The sequence below is a fragment of the Nipponia nippon genome, unplaced genomic scaffold (assembly GCF_047370975.1).
Source record: "Nipponia nippon isolate SJK-2023a ecotype South Korea unplaced genomic scaffold, ASM4737097v1 scaffold_3, whole genome shotgun sequence".
NCBI lineage: Eukaryota > Metazoa > Chordata > Aves > Pelecaniformes > Threskiornithidae > Nipponia > Nipponia nippon.
Window position 1 is genome coordinate 125,310,312 of NW_028262347.1, and position 18,795 is coordinate 125,329,106.

General features: G+C 44.1%; 1 protein-coding gene across 6 annotated transcripts in view; it reads left to right on the forward strand.

Annotated features, from left to right (window-relative positions):
• MGMT (O-6-methylguanine-DNA methyltransferase) overlaps window positions 1–16,763 on the forward strand; it is a 170,753-nt gene extending 153,990 nt beyond the window's left edge. For 3 of the 6 annotated variants that reach the window (XM_087765740.1, XM_087765738.1, XM_087765741.1), the window contains exons 5-7: window positions 8,285–8,424; window positions 9,075–9,192; window positions 15,087–16,264. In XM_087765740.1, the coding sequence (XP_087621866.1) occupies window positions 8,285–8,424; window positions 9,075–9,192; window positions 15,087–15,241 (413 nt within the window). In that variant the 3' untranslated portion in view covers window positions 15,242–16,264. Of the gene's footprint in view, window positions 1–8,284; window positions 8,425–9,074; window positions 9,193–15,086; window positions 16,265–16,747 lie in introns of those variants that run through there. The other 3 variants (XR_015706491.1, XR_015706492.1, XM_087765742.1) reach the window with 3 other exon arrangements.
• The last annotated feature ends 2,032 nt before the right edge of the window (window positions 16,764–18,795 follow it).

Sequence of the window (18,795 nt, forward strand, 5' to 3'; positions counted from 1 at the left end):
TTCAGGCATTTCTTGCCTAGCAACGCTATATAAATCATTTTTCGTACTCAATTATTTAACTTTTAAAAGCTTTTTTTCCCCCTTCTTTTTAAACTCAACGCGATGTTAAAATAATTGACTTGAGCAAAACGTGAAATACAAATGCTGCTGCTGGGGGTCGTTTTTCTGCCGGCTCTGCCTAGCTGAGCCTTACCTGGGGAGAGCCCATCACTCGCCCGCACCTCCGCCAGACAAAGTACTCATTTCTGGAGGCTAATACTGCAATACATCCCGGCAAGATGAGGTATGAGATTGTGTTCCCGTGCGCCAAGAACGAGACCGAGATTGTCAGAGCATTTATATTCATGAGAGTGAAGTAATGCTGAGCCTGACTAGGCTTTCTGGATGCCTTAAATGAGCAGATACAGCCTTAACTCTTCAGGGTACCTGTTTACTTGAATCTGCTCAATGGCTGAAATGTGGAAAATGGAAGCTGGAGGCTTGTTTATAGCTTGGATGTTGATTGGAATATTTGTGCAGGTGAAAAATTTGGCCATGTTGGGTCTCCATCAGCAGCGGTGGGATCAGGCAGCTTCGGTGCAGGAGAGATGTGGATGGAGAAAGCGATGGTATGGGGTGTCGTTACCTCCCTCTGTGTGCTGAACTGGTTTGGATGATGAGAAACTCTTGGAGAAACTATTTATTAAACATTTTTGCGGTCATTTTCATCCAATGTTGCCCTTGGTTGGTTGGCTTCCCAACGGAGGGAGGTTTACGTTTTTAATTTCGGCAGGGATGAAGCCGCCATCCCGAGCGGCAGGGGCGAGCGCTGGGCTCCAGCATGCCAAGGTGCTGTGAGGAGGAGGCCGTGCATCATTTACACATGCGGTGAGGGGTTTTGTTCCTCTGAACTTCCTAGTTCAGTAATGCATGGCGACACAACTTGGTTGATCAAAACAGGAGAGTAAAGTTCAAGAGGGAACTCAGGATTTTCCGCCCACGGGGACGTACAAGAGGCCGAGACGTGCAGAGATACTTGCTGCGTCGCAGGAGAGGGGTGGACCTGCCCTTCCCCTCCGCTGCCCATCGAGCAGATCCTTACAGGTTGGTAACAGTAGTTAAATAAAAACACTTCTGTTTATGGTCTGATATAGCATCGTTGGGCCCAACTGCAGCTGGCGTAGTGGCAGGGGAAAAAAGGAATTGCAAGGAGATAATGCCGAGGAAGAAGAGGAGGCTCTGCGGCTCACCGAGTACAGGTGTCGTAGGGAAATCTTAATGCAGGAAAATGGGGTGGATTCTGAGGAATCGGCATAGAACTGGTGTCAGAGAAAAATAAATTGGTTTTATGCTTACCTCCATTCCCTCTGCAATGTAAGACTTGCCTGCCACGTTTTGTTGGCTGGGAAGAGACTGATATTTTCTCTGTCTCTTCATCCAAAGCATTTGTTCTCCTCTCCTGTAGCAATTGCAGCTTGGTGTATTACCTACAGCTCAGAGGATAATCAGGTGGCTTCTTCATTTAACTGTACTGCTGCTGCAAACAGCTGCACAAATCACCTGGCGGGGGATGCTGTGCAGCGACATGGTCTGTGCCGTAGCCCAAGAGGGAGTTGTCAAGTGCTTTGCAATTTCCTCCATCTTACCGGTCCATGGACTCCAAAACCCAGCCCCAGCCTGTTCAGGGATGTCGGGGCATTCAGAGTCCTGTATGAATATTTAGCTTAGATGAAGTTGCTAATGTTTAAGGAGTCGTTAGTTTGCATAAAACCTTGCTTGGGTTTGAATTTGGAAGTGGGAATCTGGGGAGGTTCACAACGTGCCACAGACAGGGTGTAAAGGGCTGGTGCTGAGCGTCGGCCTCATCTCCTCATTTCCATCAGCTCTAAAATTACAGGCTGCTCTTGCAAGTGCATAGCAAACTCCTATTAAGGCTACTGCGCAAAAAATGGGTCAGAATATCGGTTACCGCTCCAGTAAAACACCCACTGACTTCCAGGGAGTTTAACCTGCAGAAATACTGCTGGATGAGGTCCAGGGAGAGTTACTTGCTTCTAAGGATAGAATTTGGCCCCACAACCCCTTCAGCAGTCTGAAGGGAGCTGCATTTAAAACTGTGTTAAACTACAGATCAGAAACAGCTCCCATTAATTGGGTTTTAACATAGCTCAGCCACTTAATGTGAGCCAAGCTGAACATTATATATATTAGACGAAAGCATATTGGTACATTTTTCACTTAAGTGATACAGATATATAGTATGTTTATAAATTATAGTTGTGTTTATACTTTATTATATTACATATTGCAAACACATACGTGCATAGGCAATACATAAAAGCGTTGTAAAAGCACTCCCTAGCCCGCATTTCTGTACTGCTCGGAAAGGGGAACCTCGTGACCTGTGGGAGAGCACGAGATAACACCTGAGCCCCATTATCAACCGCTCTGGTGTACTCTAATGATTTTAATATGGACGGCCTAATATTTATGAACTGATGTTTTGAATTTCATTAAGTATTTACTCATGCAACTGCATCTGCAGAGCAGTATTCGGAAAACAGCAGAAGATGATGGTACGGGGCTTGCGCTGGGTCAGAAATGGGCACTGCAGGGTCTGCTGGAAGGTCTTGGGTTCACCAGAGATGCTACGTTGGAGGGGTCAGTTAACTTCAACTGTTGTCAGTGGGTTGGCTTGGGGTTTTGAATTTTTGAACGCTTAACGATATCTACTTGAACAGTTGCTAGTTCTGTAGTCAAAATGCACTGCAGTTGGCCTTAATTTATCTACAGATAAATGTAGAATGAATGTAGAATGTTTTCTCTATTGGGGAAAAATGCAACACGCTTTCAAGGCATATCACTCCTTCAGTTGCGCCACAGAAATATGCACTAGAAACACAACTTCATTGTTATGATCCATGGTATAGGGGTATGCTGGTGAGAAATAATAAAGTAAATAGATAAAAACGTTAAAAAGCATTATATGCCTGCGGTCAAGGTGTGCTGTCCATGACGGTCCGGTGGCTCTGCCCTGTGGAGGCTGGCACTGAGCACCCACCTCTTACGCGGTGGGGAATCATCCGAGAGGTCCAACTCGTCTTGGCCAGCAGCACCATGGGGTCAGATCTGGGTGATATGAAAGTGATATGTTTCAGGTAAAAACATCAATTTAGCCAATTAAATGCAGTCATAAATAGGACAGAGCATGGGAAACTATTTCATGAGTTGTCTGAATGATGCAATTTTAGAGCGGTGGTGGGCAAGGATCGATGTGGTCTTTATCACGTGCAAACACTTGTTTGTCTTGGAGTGGTGGGAAGAGACGTCAGCTGGAGCCAAGGCGGGGCAAAGGCCGCGTAGGAACCTTGAGCGAACGACTAGTACAAGCTCAGAAGATGAACGGTAGGAGAAGTAGCTGCACAGGGTGTTGCACGTCTGTGCTCAATAGCCGACCTGAGGAGCGAGTGAATTTTATTCTGCAAGGAAGTTTTTGACAAAAATGTTAAAAAAAAATGTTTAGGCTGATGCTTTTGAGGCAGGGGATTTCCTTTAGATCTGTCTTGTAAATGGAGTTGCCACGATTTTAACTGAGGAATTTTTGTCTAACTCTGTATCCAAAATAACAGGCACAGAGGTGCTCTCGCACGTCTTAGAGTAGCTAAAGGTGGAATTCAGGTAAATACTTGTCTAATCCCTACATTATTTACCTGTTGATATGAAATATGATTTGGTTGGAACTTTTGCCACTTCTATTTTTATAAATACATTTTTTTACTATAAAGTTGATGATGGATTATATAAAGTCAGTACTAGACACTCTAAAATAATTAGATTATTTTTGCATCTTCATTCATAAAGCTCAGTCATTCAAAATGGCCAAGGGCTTTGCTTTGGTTCGGCTATTTAAGCAATCACAAAGGTAAAGTTTAACGTTATTATTTTCACTTAGGCACATTCTGTTTCTATAATATATCAATATCACACATGCAGGCAGCAAAAATAAACGTTCATAGCCTTTTCTCAATGATTTTGGCAAGATGGTTGCAGCACCCCTGATTTTAAGGAACCCTTTGTCTCTGGTTTGGACTGTTTTACGGGATACGGTATCACCGTACTGTCTAACCTATATTCCCAGTAATCCTTTAATAGCAACTAATAATTGCATTTTTTACCATAGAGTACCAGTGGTCAGGGACTTGCCACCATTGTAAAAGGGAAGAAAAACATTTCTTGATCTGCCTCGTAACAAGAGCAAAGTATAATTAAACAGTTAAGAGACTTAGACAAGCATTTATCTCTTTTGCGTACCGCTTTCCAGTTCAGTCTAGGGTAGGGTAGCAGTGGTTGTTAGATTGCTGTTTAGGTGACATGCTTAGTAGGGCTGTAACTGCCTACTTAATAGTGAAGGAGGTTCAAAATTGCTAAAAATTAGCACTCTTCTTGCATGAACTGTTGCCTGTTGTCAGTAGAAGTTCTTCAATTTGAATATGAATCTGTTCTTCCAAGGTCCAAGAGCCAAGTTAAGTTTTCTGGATTAGGTGGAAGCTCACGCTGCTGTTTTGTGGACAAATTGGAGTATTTTTGAAGTGTTGTGCTTGATATTTTACCAATAGGCGTAACAGTGAAAACTGACAGCGCAAAAACAAACAAAAAAGTTCTGTGTAGTACCCCAGGTAGGCTGCGAAAAAGACGGTGCGAAGGGGTGAGTATTTATAACTGTGTCTTTGCGTTTGCAAAAACCCCCTCGGGGTGGGGTGACGAAACACAACAAACAGAAAAACTACCATTGCCAGCAACCAGAGTTGAGGAGAAGGAAAAAAATGGTCTGTCTTTAATCCCTCTTAATCAAAGGGATCAAAAAGGATGTAAAATCCGCCTGCGTATCTCTCGAACCTCTCTTGCCCCCAGAGCTCTGCCGGGAGGTGCAGCAGGGCGGGAAGGGGCTGGCGCTGGTGGTGCTGCCGGTGGCGCCCGTCCCGCGGGCTGAGCCCCTCGCTGACGCAATAAACGCTCTGGCAGCGTGTTATTAGATAGTAGCGTATGACTTCACGTCTTTGTACTAATTGCTGCCTTCAATTACACCGTTAAAAGTTATGATATGGCCGGTGTTAAAGTAAACTTGATTTTCCCTCCGTTATCCCCACGGACGGAACGTGCTTGTATGGAGAATTAAAGCCTGTCGCAAGTGACCTCTGAAGCATTTAGGCGTTAACAGTAGGTTCAGGGTAAGTCCCTCTTCTTAGGGGCTTATAACTTACCTGTAAATATTAATTTCAGATCAGTTGCAGCACATCCACTCTTGGCACGATGGCACGTTGCTTTGCCAATTTACCATGCAATTGGCAGGGCTGGGAGTAAGGTGCAATTCTGAGGTTTTTGACCAGCAAGTCCATGGGAGGAAAACATCCAAGAAGTCAATCACCTATCGCCTGTCGTTAAACCCTCCCAACTACCTTTGTGGTCCCTGGGTGGCCACGGACACGGCAGCTGGAGGTGGGAATGGGTCCTCAGGGCTGTGGAGACTTGGAAACCCAAGTCGGTCGCAGGTCTCTCCCTTCCCCGTCCTTCAGTCTGCCGTCATCCCCACCATCCCGGTGCAGCTCCAGCTCCCAGTGGGAACTGGTGAGGTGTGCATTTGGATGTAAAATCTGACAAATTATTGGTCACTTAAATGAGAAATGGCATCCAGCAACACGAGTTGCTCTGTGGTGGCGATAACGCATGTTCCTTGGCAAGAGGGCGGACCGGAGCTTGCTCTCCTGGAGGGTGAGCGCCGGTGCGCGCTGCCGGTGGGCGCGGAGGGAGGAGACACCCTCCGATATTCCCAGGCACACGATGTAGTTCGGTTCAGCCATTGCTCCGCTGGCGTCTGCCGCCCCGGGATGGCGCGGGCATCCTCGGCTCGCGGAGGTATGAAGCGTTTTCATCTAAGGAGAGAATTTGTGTGTGTTAATTTTTATGTGCGTATTTTACAGCACTTTATAATGATACTTAACAGCATAAAATGTTGGCACGCGCTGAAAATTGGTGAAAGTTCAGCCATCTAATTTGGGCAGGTTGTGCTTACAGGCACTCACACTTGCAGACAGTTTAATAACAGTATTTGGCACTGTCTCTTAGAGCTGCTTAAACTAATTAATGCATTTGCTCCCTACAGGATGAAATTGAGTTTTCAGATACATTTATAAAATGATGTGCATGATTGCTAAGTATTTCATTCTTTTGAACTATAACTTCGAGTGTTTTATGTGGGTGCAGAGACAGTATATATTCTCCCATGAAAAATGTACAGTGGCTCTGGAAAGAGGATAATCTCTGCCCCTGCTTGTCAGAAGAGGATAATCTCTGTCCCTCTTTTAGCATGTTAAAAGCCACTCGATAATTCGGGCATCGCTTGGCACGGTGATGCTCTTGCTGGGGGGGCTCTGGAGCTGCCCCGTCCCCCCGCGGCCGCTCGGAGCTCCAGCGCAGGCTGCACCCGCTTCTCCTCTTATTCCTACAGGTTTCAGAAAGTCACGGGTCCGTCACGTCCCAGCACACCACCTCCTCTGCCAAAAATGAGGGGGAAAAAGGTGATTTTTTGGACTCGGGCCCCGGCAACGTGCAGTCACTGTGTTTCATTGATTTAAAAGATGACATCAGGCAATAATTCCCCGAGACCCCTGAGTAGGCGAGGTTAACACTAATCTTGCCGGCTTAAAAAGAAGGTTAAAAAAATAATAAGTAACAATTTGATGTGAAATAAACCTTTCTGAAGAAATCACAGTAAACAAAATCTGTTTGCCTAAGGAAACCCTCCTAGCAATCAGCTAGTAACACAACTGCTTGTGCTAATGAACCCAAAGCTGTTAATGTGGTTTCTTCAGTTAAATTGATTCATGAATTTTGAAGAGAACATTATCTAATGAATTTTCTTTGAATAGAAAGCAATTAAAAGGACAAATCAGTCTGATTAACCCCAAAGTCACCCTACTGCCACAAATGGTGTACAGTTTGAAATTATATCATAAAAAACTAGAGCAGATTTGCTATCTCTTTGCCCTCTACTAATCCATGTAAATTAATGAACAACAAAGTTAATTTCTTTGATGACCCTTTTCTCGTATCACCTGGATTATGCTGATGTTTAATTTGCTTAATGTTATAATAAAGACTAAACAGATTTTTTCAATGAAGTGATTATCATTCCCTTCAGTTAAGAAGTGATTTTTATTATTTAACACACACATAATGGTGTATGGGTTTCCTTTAAGAACAAAATCACATTTTGCTGTGTTCCTATGTAACGTAATCGATGTCTTTTTTGACAACTAAAGAAAGAAAATGTTTTTAATCAGTTTGTTTCTTTGCCAAAGCAGGAGACTGAAGCTCTCAGCTGGGGGAAGGGGCCTCTCTCCCTTTTTTTTTTTTTCCTTTTTTCTTTTTTTTTTTTTATTCGCCAGCCCGCTCCTCTCAGTAAGTTATTCACTAGTTAGATCTTCAAAGCTTTTACAAGTGCCTTGGAAGAGCAATAGGTGTTCAACCCAAGTAAAATCCGAACGCGGCTATCAGTTTTCCTTTTGTAAAATAATCCTGGGTTGGGAAGGTAAAACCCTGAGATGCAGAAGAAAGCTGGTCCTAATGCATTTGCTTATTCATTATTTCAGCAATTGGAACACTTAGAAGCAATTTGCTGGTGAATTAAAATTAAAATAATGGAAGAGACATTATTTTTTTTCAGAGCCCTGTATCATTAAGGATGTGCCGTACATTCAAGGTCACAGCTAGTCCTTACATTTTGTAATGTCTGCGACGCTGAGCAGTAGCTTGGGGGTCTCGACTATAAAATGCAGTCAGCCAGGATAATACTGAGTCCGCTGGCTCTAGGGCTTCTTCTGCCGCGTGTCCCAGCTGAAGTTGGAAATTAGCTGGAGATGCGAGGGCTTTGTAAAATAGGTAGAGCCGGTTATTTCTTCCCTTTTTAATTTGACTCTATGCTAATTTATACTCTGCCAATTTAATGGAAAAACCACATTGTATGAGTTAACAGGATAATTGTACTTGAAGCAAATTAAAAATATAGGAAAATCAAAGCCTTAAATCCTTTTTTATAGTGATCGGTTACTTGAAGCGCTCTTTCTAATAATCATGTATTTAAATGTAGTAATATAGGATACAATAACAGGACAGTGCATCGGGGCTGTTTAAATTTAAATTAGAAAGCTGCTATTGAGACCCTGCTTTGCGTTGGGTTTTTTGCATATTTCATCTTGCTTTTTTTCAGCCATGCATGCGAACAGCATTCCCTTCGTCTTCTTTGCAGATTCGTTCACCAGACAAGTGTTGTGGACCCTGCTGAGAGACGTGAAGTTTGGCGAGGCCGTTTCCTACAAGCAATTAGCGGACCTCGCAGGCAACAGCAGAGCGGCGAGAGCGGTGGGAGGAGCGATGAGGAGCAATCCCGTAAGTTCACGTCAACTTTTAAATAAAGTTGATGGAAGATGGTGGATTTAGAGAGCTTTGCGGGCTAAATGTCATTAGTTTAAATTTATCTGCTATGAAAACTGGTCTACCATGAGTAATAAGGTCAGTAAGTGTTTTTAATCAGCAATAATGCACAACCCAGTTTAATGTGATTTATTCCCTACCATTTATGGCGTTAGATTTGAAAAAGAAACATTGCACTTCTTCTAATTCATCAGCCTCTACACATCTTGTTGTTCTCAAACTTTCTTATACGTTCTTAGGTGAGGTAAGTCTTTTATCCCCTGACACGGACCTCGTTTTGACAGGGTATGAGTAGCTTTGGTTGCGTTAACAGCAGTCCATCCTCTCTGGCGTGGATATGTTTCGGAAAATGTGGAAGAGGAGGGATTTTAAATCGTGTAGGTACATGTTTGAATCAAGTCCCTAATTGTCAATATGTTTTTTTCCCCATGCACTCCATACCAGCTGTACATGGCATTTCTCTATTAGATATAGGTGAGTTGCCTGAATTTAAACCAACTGGAGGGAGTAGCCCTCTAGGTTAGTCCTGTGGATTTTGGAAAAACAGTATGTTATAATACTCGGCCTCTTTGTCTGTCTTCCCAGTAATTATCTGTCCCTTTTAGGTGTCCAGGTTTAGATTTCCAGATGTATTTATGCACCTGAATCACACTGGTGGGACTGGTGGGACTGGTGCTGCAGCCTGTGGCCGACTGGTTCCTGTGCAAAGGAAAGGAAAAGCTGGTAAAGAGAACGCCACTATATCTGTCTTTACGCATTCATTACCTTGCTACTTGCCTTTAAAAAAAAAAAAAGAAAAAAACTTTGATTCCTATTAATATCATTGTGGCCTTTTTGGCCATTCTTCAACATATTTTCCCTCATTACCACTTGCCCTGAGCAACATGTGTCTTTCCATAGCCAAATTCCTCTCCTTTTCTCCAGCGTTATACCTGCTGTAATCTTTGACCTCCTGTGTTGTTTTTACATTCAGTCCTTTCGGTATTTTCTTTAATGAGGTACATATGAGACTGCAACGTGTAGTTGCAAAGTGGGTTAAGAAATCTATTTTCACAAGAGCTGGTAGCTTTACATATAGAAATAATAAAGGTGAGGGGGATTTGCAGTGCCACATATTATCTTTATATTTCACCTCATTCATAAAATCAACCTGCATGTTAGGCATAGCCAACCTGCGTATTATGGCTCATAGGTCTGAAGGACCAGGTAGAGATTTATATGGGAAACCGGAGAAACACAGCGAATAGGTGCTCCCATCGAAGTACAAAGGGACTCTATGTGTGTGTTTGCATGTGGAATATGCATGAAATTACAGATTAACTACAGGAGATGTATAGTGATAAAAATGTGGTTTGGAATGGGCAGGGCTCTCATTACAGCACTGATTTTTTTTTTTTTTTTATCGTCGGCTTTCTATTATGAAATATTGGGGTGGTATTATATTAATACAGCTTTTTCCCTAAAGCTATACTTTGTTATCTATAATATGCTTAAAAATTTTCTGCTGGGGACAGAAAACACTGCAGCGGTAGTATGGGATGGGAAATAACAATAATAAGATAGGACCCCATTTAAAAAAAAACTGCAGTAGCTTTGCTGTATATTTTCAGAACTATTTTCATCCTTCCTCACAGGGGACAAAGCAGGAATTTTCACACCACAACCTGCTGTTACCGCTGCTTTGGATGCTGCTGCTCCACTGCAGCCTGAGGGCAAAGCTGGGTACATTTCTAGGCGATAGCAATTACATATCCTTTTGCACAACACTATATTGTTATTCTTTGAGAAGTGTTTCCTGTAGGTTTGCATTGGATTGCCTTATCTTAATGTACACCATATTATATTGGAAAGCATTCCATCACATTAAAATAGTTTGTATTGTCAAGTACAATACAGCGTATTGACGAAACGTAGCTTTATACTGCTTATATGAACTGTTTCATAGGAAAATCTGATATACGCTTAAAATATTAGGGTGTACTTCTTTATTGAGCCTAGAAGCTTAAACCCATTAGACATGATGTGAGTTTCTGTGGTTGTGTGCTACCTGCCCAGAATTGCAGGATACCCAGGAACACTGTACGTGTATAAACACACTTGCAGTCTGTTTATCAGATGAGATATTGAGCTTTGAATCTAACTAAACAGTTCATTAAACTGAACACGTCATCTGAACTGCAGCATCATTAACGTATCGGCGCAGAATGCAAAGAGCTGTGGTGTTAACAACTGCTACACCTGCAACCCGAGCTTTAGGATATAAATACTGCTTTTGAGGAGCAATGGCTTCGAAATTGGTGCAGAAATGTGATGTTTTGTTAAGCAGCAGATTAGTGATTTTTGTTCGCAGGAGAGAAGCTGGAACTAGCAAATGCTGTTACTGCGAATGTGTAACAGAAGTGAATACTTCTGTTAACGATTGCTGCAGAAGCTATGCAAAATATCAAAATCAAAATATGTATGTACCTTGAGATGCTTCCTATGATTAAGGGACTAAATTACAAACATGACGACTAAATCATAAACATGATTTAATGAGGACAGTAATAACAGTAAAAATGAGCATTTGAAATAAGCCCGAGCCTGGCATTGCTTTGTTACTCAGATGCATTGATAAAGTCGCGTATCTCACCTTTACCCACGAAATACCAGAACATTTCTCCCTTCTACAAATCAGGGGTTGGTCTTTAATTTTGGTAGCGCGCATTCCACAGGTTTCCCTTTGTAGTTGGGTTGCTTCACATAATTCATCCGATGACCTTCAACTTTATGAGAAGGTGGAATACTTGCCAGCAGCAGCTGAAAGATGCGACATCTTTGCCTCAATTTATGCCAAGGACATGGTGGGGATGGCTCACCTTTTGCAAGAGAAACTTCAAATAGTTTACTGCGGTTCACATTGATTGCAAGGTCTGTGGTCCTCAAAGGGAACCCATAAAGTTCAATTAAAAATCTCATTAGACTAGTATAGGAGGATCAAAAAGAAATCACAGAGACTCATGGGAAATGGCGAATGTTGGGCTGATTAGTCCAAGGCCATCCTAAATGACTGTTCTGTGCCTTAAATAAGACGTCTTCAGCGGTCTGTTAACGGCAGTCATAGCTGCATACGTTGGGTTTTATATTCTCCCCGATTGTGTTATTGTTGAGGCTAAAGCCCAGCTAAACGTACAACTTCACACTCATACCCATCTACCCTAAGTCGAGGATATTATTCAGCCAAAATGTTTCAAACGTTGGAGATTGGAAGGAGAGGAGTAAGCGTGCATTTGCGAGTGGATTGTGAAGTATGGATTTGCAACGTTGTGGACACATAAAACTACTTGTGCCTTAATTCCGTCGGTGGCTGGCAAGAACCCGGGACACGTGCTGGGTCACACTGTTTCTGTCGGCGAAGAGGGGGAGAAAAAGCAATAGGACACGAGCAAACGGAAAGATTATTTTTTTGCTAAGTGTGATTCTTGTTGTGTGTTATAACTCGATATTTGAGCTGTTTCCATTACGGCCTGGCTGATCTGGTTTTGACAGTTTGGCAGTTTCTGGAGGCCTCCAGCCCATCAGCGGTATAATGGGACGGTCAGGTTGCCGTTGCCTCAAATTGAAAACTCTTAACGAGCGGAGCACCGCAGCAGAGCCCCGCTCCGCTCCGTCCGCAGACGGAATTTGCTAAATGCAATTCAAAGGCGATCGATACCTTGTGCAGGGAGTTTTTTTCCCCACCTTTTTTCTAAACAAAAGCATTATCGAGGAGTTAGTTTATTCACAGATTGCCACGAGCGTTAATGACCGCCCGAGTCTTGTTCTGCCAGTCACCCAGATGGCTGTTGATAAAGATTTAGCATCATGTTCTGAGTGTCAGGGCTGTCAGTAGTGCTGAACCATTTGACCAGAAGAAAAAACGCACAGGGAGCTATTGATTACAGCTTCTCAGTGTCACTTGTTCACCAGGATTTAGGTATTGATGAGGCTGCGAGTGAAAACAAGCTCTTTCCCTTGTGGGCCTCTACCCAGAAGAACAAAAGCAAAGTTGGAGAAAATATTCAGCTGGTGCCCGAATCAGAGGGGCTCCGTTATTGATCCCAGGGCCCCTTCGTGTTATTTTTGTTGGAGACAAATCCATGGGTTTGGAAGTGTTATAGCATTTGAGGTAGGGTCTGTGTAAGTGATGGATTCATGTATTAGATGAATTAGATTTCACAGCGTGAAGGTTTCAGCGGAGCTATAATATTATGAGCTGCTTGGTTATTGATAAAAATTACATTAAATGTAGCTGAGGCATTAAAGCTCCAGACTAGGGTAGTACTCCCTCTAAAATGTCCTTAGGGCCCTAATAAATTTTAGCAGGTTTAATTATTTTAGTAGTCTGAAAGTTGTCACCACAATTAAGCCAAACTTAAGCAATATTCAATATTTTTAAATTACAGCGCTGATAAAACCTCTGTACCACATTTTCTTTCACATTCGATGCTACGGAAGGTGACGTACAGGCGCTCGCGTGCGTTAGGACAAACTCGGTATGAAATTCTTTATTTCGGGCATGGAAAAAGCTAGGGTTATTTCATACCCTCCTCTTCTTGCTTGATGGCGAGCGGCTCAGCCGCGCATCCCTGCGCCTGTGAACGGGTCCTGCACCGACCCGGGGATCATCCGAGACCCCGTGCGGCGTACCAGCTCACACCACCTGAAAATAAAGTCCTTTTTTTTTCTCCCCATGGGCACGCCTTCCATCTTCTGGCACAATTTAGCAGCAGAAGTCCTCAGCTTACCTCCCTGACAACATTCCCCCGTAAACGGATCCCCCCGGTCTTTGCACCCTCTGAGCGGCAGCGGGGAACTGGCTCAGAAAGAGGTTTGGGCCCCTGCCCGTAGCAAGATTTATAGCCTTACCATCAAAATATGCGGATTTACTGCAGATATTTTTAAAGAATTGCAAATTAACCTTGGAGATTTTTTACAGTGTATTATTATGGCTTGTTATGGCTTTGTCACTCAAGAAAATCTGCCTGCAGTAACTTGTGCACGCGGATTGTAAAGACGGAGAAATCCCAAAACAGAAAAACGCTTGCAAAAAACAACTTCTTTAAAGAAGTCATAAACCAAGCGTGGGATGGCATGGTGTAGAGTAAAGATTTTATTGGTACTCGCTGGAGTTGTCATGGATGCATAATTCACTTGTGGCATTGCCAACTCCAAATAAAGCAGCTATTATAAGCATTTTTTATTAAACCTTGATTAACAATAAGCACCTATGTGTATTCCCATGTAATGTGCTAGCCTGTGGGCTGAGACTGAGATTTTGAATTTCAGCCATCGAAATTACCCAACAAAACCAAAAGAATCCCCCCAAAAAACAATTTACAAAGCTCTGGCCAGTAGCTGCCCAGCTCCCTTGGGGTCTGGGTGTCCCAGGCCCAGATACCAGCACAGCTTGAACTGTGCTGACATAACTATTACATGGGATTGAAATAAGTCAGTGTAAAGTACGTAATTTGTCTGTCTGTCTATATATATAAAAATCATACTTTTTGCCTTAAAATATCCAAATTTGTTAAAACCGCACTTTTTAGTGAGTTACTGTTTTCAGAGCTATATCATTGCGATCAAATTGCTATGCAGTTACCAAAACACATACGGCGTGATTAGAGATGATGTACTGCATTTTTTATGGTGTGTACTTCAACTATGATAATCACCTGTAATAAAAAATTTTAAAAAACGTGTTAATGTACTTCTCTGCGTTATCAGTCTACTATGTAACCTCTTGCATTGATTTTTCAGAATCCGTGACATTTGGCTATAAATGATACAAAGTAGAAGGCATGAGGAAAAAAGTTCTTAAATTGGTTAGGTGTGAATTAAATCGCTCCTGTTGTAGGTTTTAAAAATTCAGAACCCATTTTGGATTGACTTGCTGTTAAATAATAAATAGCGCCTTGTTCTTATATAGAATTTTTCAGCAGTGCACGTAGAGGTGCTATAGCGAGAGGAGATCTGCCAAGGGAGCTGGGGCTCGGGAAGCTCGCTCCTGGAAGCGCTCTTCCCAGTGATCTGGGGTTTTTCCCAGGAATACGGCCTCTTCTCGTCCTGGGATGATGCTCGATAGTCGTCCTGTACCTCTGTGCTATCCTCGTGTGCGTTTGGGGTCTGCGAGGCTTCGTCACCCGCCCGGGCGCTGAGGTCTCGGCTGCTGGAGGGGGCTGGTGCGGGGCAGGAGAATCTGCTTCTTGCAGAGAAGTTTTTATATGTGGGATTTAATATAGCGCGTTTACCCTTTTAAGACTTTACATCATTTTTATGTATGAAAATTTCTCCCAACACTTATTTTTCCCTAAGAACTGGTTGGTGTTGAGAGCCTGTGGCCATTACGGAGCCATCCGTGATCGGCACCGTTTCGGCACGGTGGCGGCCCAGCCAGGAGCATGTCCCCGATGCCGCAGCTGCCCCGTCCTCCTCGGGCACGGCCGGGGCTCCGCCAGCGTCCTCTTGAACACGGATGCTCAGTCCACGTCCCCGCCAGTCTGGCGGCAGATGACTCCCGCTTTCGCTGTGGGTTTACGGGCGTCTTCCCCCACCACTGCTCCCCTTTGAAGGGTTCCTTATTTTTGTGTGTTTTGCAGATCCCAATTATAATACCGTGCCACAGGGTGATTCGCAGCAGTGGGCAGACCGGCAACTACGGCGGAGGAAACCTTATGAAAGAGTGGCTTTTGTCGCACGAGAAGCTCCAGAAAGAGAAGTTAGCATATTGATGCAGCTCAGCCACGGCTGCTAACCAGCCAAGACATACAACCGCGGCTAGTTGGCTTATAACAAGCTCTCAGAGCACCCAGCAGAATTCAGAAAAATGGTAAATATTTGAGTGACATATAAATATAATGCAACATCCGAAGTGAAATGTGTGGTGGCACCACTATATTAAAAAAGCGGGATGCGTCCTGAGGGATGCAGCTCGTCTGCCCTTTCTTGTTTTTACATTTTACAGCAGAATGAGTACAGCGGTCCAGGCCTGTTGTGCGTGGATTTTGTTCCCATCTCCGGTCCTGTTTTGTTCTATTTTTAATGTCCATTAAAGCACGGGTAAGGGAGCAGGGGGGGACGTGGCAAATGTGAGGTGCGAGCCTTCCCCTGCGGAAGCGCCGGGCTCGTCGAGGGGGCAGCCGGCGAGCCCGAGCCTGCGCCTGGGCTGGCTCCTGCCCGGCCTGGGACGTGCGGCCCTGCCAGCCCCTGCCCAGGGCTCCCCTCGCCGCCGCGCAGCCCGAAAGGGCGTTTTACAGAAACGGGGGTCAACGGAGCCCGCAGAGATGCATTCAAAAGCAAGCGGCTATTGAATTGCTTGTTCCCGGTTTTTCTTTCCAGATTGCGAGAGATGGGGATAAAAATTTTTGCTTTTGTGAACGGCGCAAACAGCAGGTGGAAGCGACGCTGCCGACAGATTGTATGAAAAGTATATTTTAAATAAGCAGTTTGATTAGCACAACTCGGGCAAAATACTGAAAAGCTCATCATAGTTGTGTCTGCAGCAGCAGCACGTCTCCTTTTATTTGATTTTTTTTCCTTTAGATTTTTGCATTTCTCTGTTGTGCCAAGCTTTATTTCCCATAGCCTCTCTGTAGAAGGGATTCAAGTATTCAAGAGATACTAAAGCAAAATTTTGAGGTGGTTTAAGCAGGGTTCTCTGCAAGTACGAGCCACCAGAAGCTGAAATTTTCAGTGTGGGAATCGTAAATTCTAACATGGAAATACCGATTTTTTTTTTATGTGTTTTATCATATTTTCAATAGATGTCTCTTTAGAAAGGCCATTGCTAACCAAAAAAATTATTGTGTTACGATGCGTTAGTTAATGTAGTATTATTGATATCTCTGAATTACTTCAATAAAAAAACTGCTTTGCATGTACAAGTGTCTTTGTGTATGTTTATAAATAAAACACAGTATGTGATATATGGAGAAAATAAACTATACCCAACTGTACAATATAAAGCTGTATTTTTATCAAGGGTTTCTGGTGGCAATATAAACCACGAAAGCAAAGCTCAAGTGGTTTGTACGTGTCACCAGAACCCCGAGATAAAAATATAGCCTTATAATATGTACAGTTTGGGTGTATTTTATTTATTTTTTTTTAATAATACATGCTACCGACCGAAGAACACGGTAGCAAGTGTAAACTTTAACCTTTCTCACATTTACATCCCTTGCTCTTTTTCTTGAGGTGTTTGCTTTTTTTTTTTTTTTTCTTTTTTAGGGATGTATCTTTATTTTTTTTTTTATTGCAGGGAGGGTGACGGCGAGCGCCGGCTTTCCAGGCGGGAGCAGCTTTCCCAGGCAAGCACCCGGCTTTTGAGCGAAATCGTGTTCTGGGTGGGGGTTTTTGCGGGGGTTGCGGGGGGCGGGCAGGGGCAGGGAGGTGCGGGCAGGGGCAGGGAGGTGCGGGCAGGGGCAGGCAGGGGCAGGCAGGGCCGGCAGCGCTGCCCGCCCGCCGCCCAACAGAGGGCGCCGCGGCGCCGGCCGCCCCCCCCCCGCCCCGCCGCTGCAGGCCCCGCGGCCCGCGGCTCCAGCGCCCGGAGCGATGACAGAAATCAGCAGTAAAATCGATCCGTACGAAAATAAAACGGTGCCAGGAGAGCGCAGGGCTGGGGCCGGGCCCGCGCACTGCTCGCTGCCCCCCGGGGGGCCCGGCCCGGGGACCCCGACCCCTGCCTGGGGGTGGAGGCGAGGCCGAGTTTAGGGAAACCCAGAGCTGAAGAAAATACCCGAGAACGCAGGCGTGCCAGCATCTATCGCGACGCGTGGGTGCGGGCGCCCGTGGGACGGGGAAGAAACGCGCTCGGACGAGACAGCGCTGTGCTTTTTGCCTGGAATTGGGTTCCCGGCCCTATCGAGTTTCCCCCCTTCATCCCCGCGCCGCTTTGAACCGCTGACATTGAGACGCTGTGCAGCCAGGCACGACAGCTGGCTCTGCGGCATCTAATACCAACACATGCTGCTTTAGCCCATTTCCAGAGACTAAGATAATGAAAGATTCAAAAATAATATTTGTTTTGGCAGAACTACATTTATAATGAAATAGATGCCCTTGACCGTGGAAGAAACTGAATTTTGCAGTGGGTCATTCTCCCCCCCACCTTTTTTTCCCGTACAAAACAGGCTCTGCGGCCAGACTAAGGCCAACAGAAATATTTTCGAAGGACTATGTTGTATTTCCTGCATCAGATTTACAGCAGAACTGCAGCTACACTGGTTATACTGTTTTACGCCGGAATGAAAAATGCAGATTGCGTCCTATGCATCAATACCAAATGGAAAAGGGCCCCAGGCTTAAGGATTGTCACAGATCACTTTCATGCAAGCAGAGTTTGCAACGTAATGAGCTCACACTGGAAGCATCTTAAACAGAAAACCGATTCGTTGTCGTGGTAGGGACGTTTTTAGACGTGCCCGAATTTTCTTCCCTCGTGCAAGCGGTTCGTTTGGAATTAGAGTCATCTGATCAGGGCAAGAAAGATTTGGCCCATAAAGTTTCCATTTAATCTTCCTAAGCGGTTCTCAAGCAGCAGGCACTTTTGAAGGGGTACTCGATACCTGCTGTACGGCGTAGCAGTTGAATGAGGAGCGGTGAGGCAGTTGGTAGGACGGTGCCATCACTTGCCAAATGATGTTAAGTTATAGACAAGGAGCAGTAATTTTAAGCTACTGTTTCTGTTAACATCACAGATCGTCGTTTCTTCTAGAAATAGATTGCTGCCTTTAATCATTTTTCCCCAATGTTTTACCAAATTTTAAAATTATAATCTTTGTGGTATGTATTGCGCCCAGGTCAAAGAGATAGACTTGCTATCAAAATGTTTATTTATTGTGAAAGGCGGTGCTGAAGATCTGCTTCTTTAAAGAAAATGCAATAAAACAATAAACCTATAGATAGATTGCTTAAAAACTTAAAGCGCAGTAATCCAAGGGGAGTCCTGTAAGATTTATGTACTATTTCAAGAGTAATTTCTCAGTAAGAATCTTATAGGAATGTAAAAATCCTCAAAGAATTGCATTTACAGATTTAATTGTAATTCCTTTTATATTCTTACAGAACTGGAATAGAAACATCGTTCAGAGGCTTCTCCGTAAAACTCCCCTGCCCTTGCTGAGCGGCCGAGCCCTCCGCGCTGCGTGACTGGGGCCGGCTTTAAAAACAATGGAAAATATTCCTGACGGTACCCTCACTTGCCATGAAAGTGGGCAGGATATTTCGGTTACGCTGGTGTGCAAATACAGCTTGTCAGAGGGCTGCGTGCTATTTTTGTTTCAAATAGCATGCGTAGGGTATGAGTAG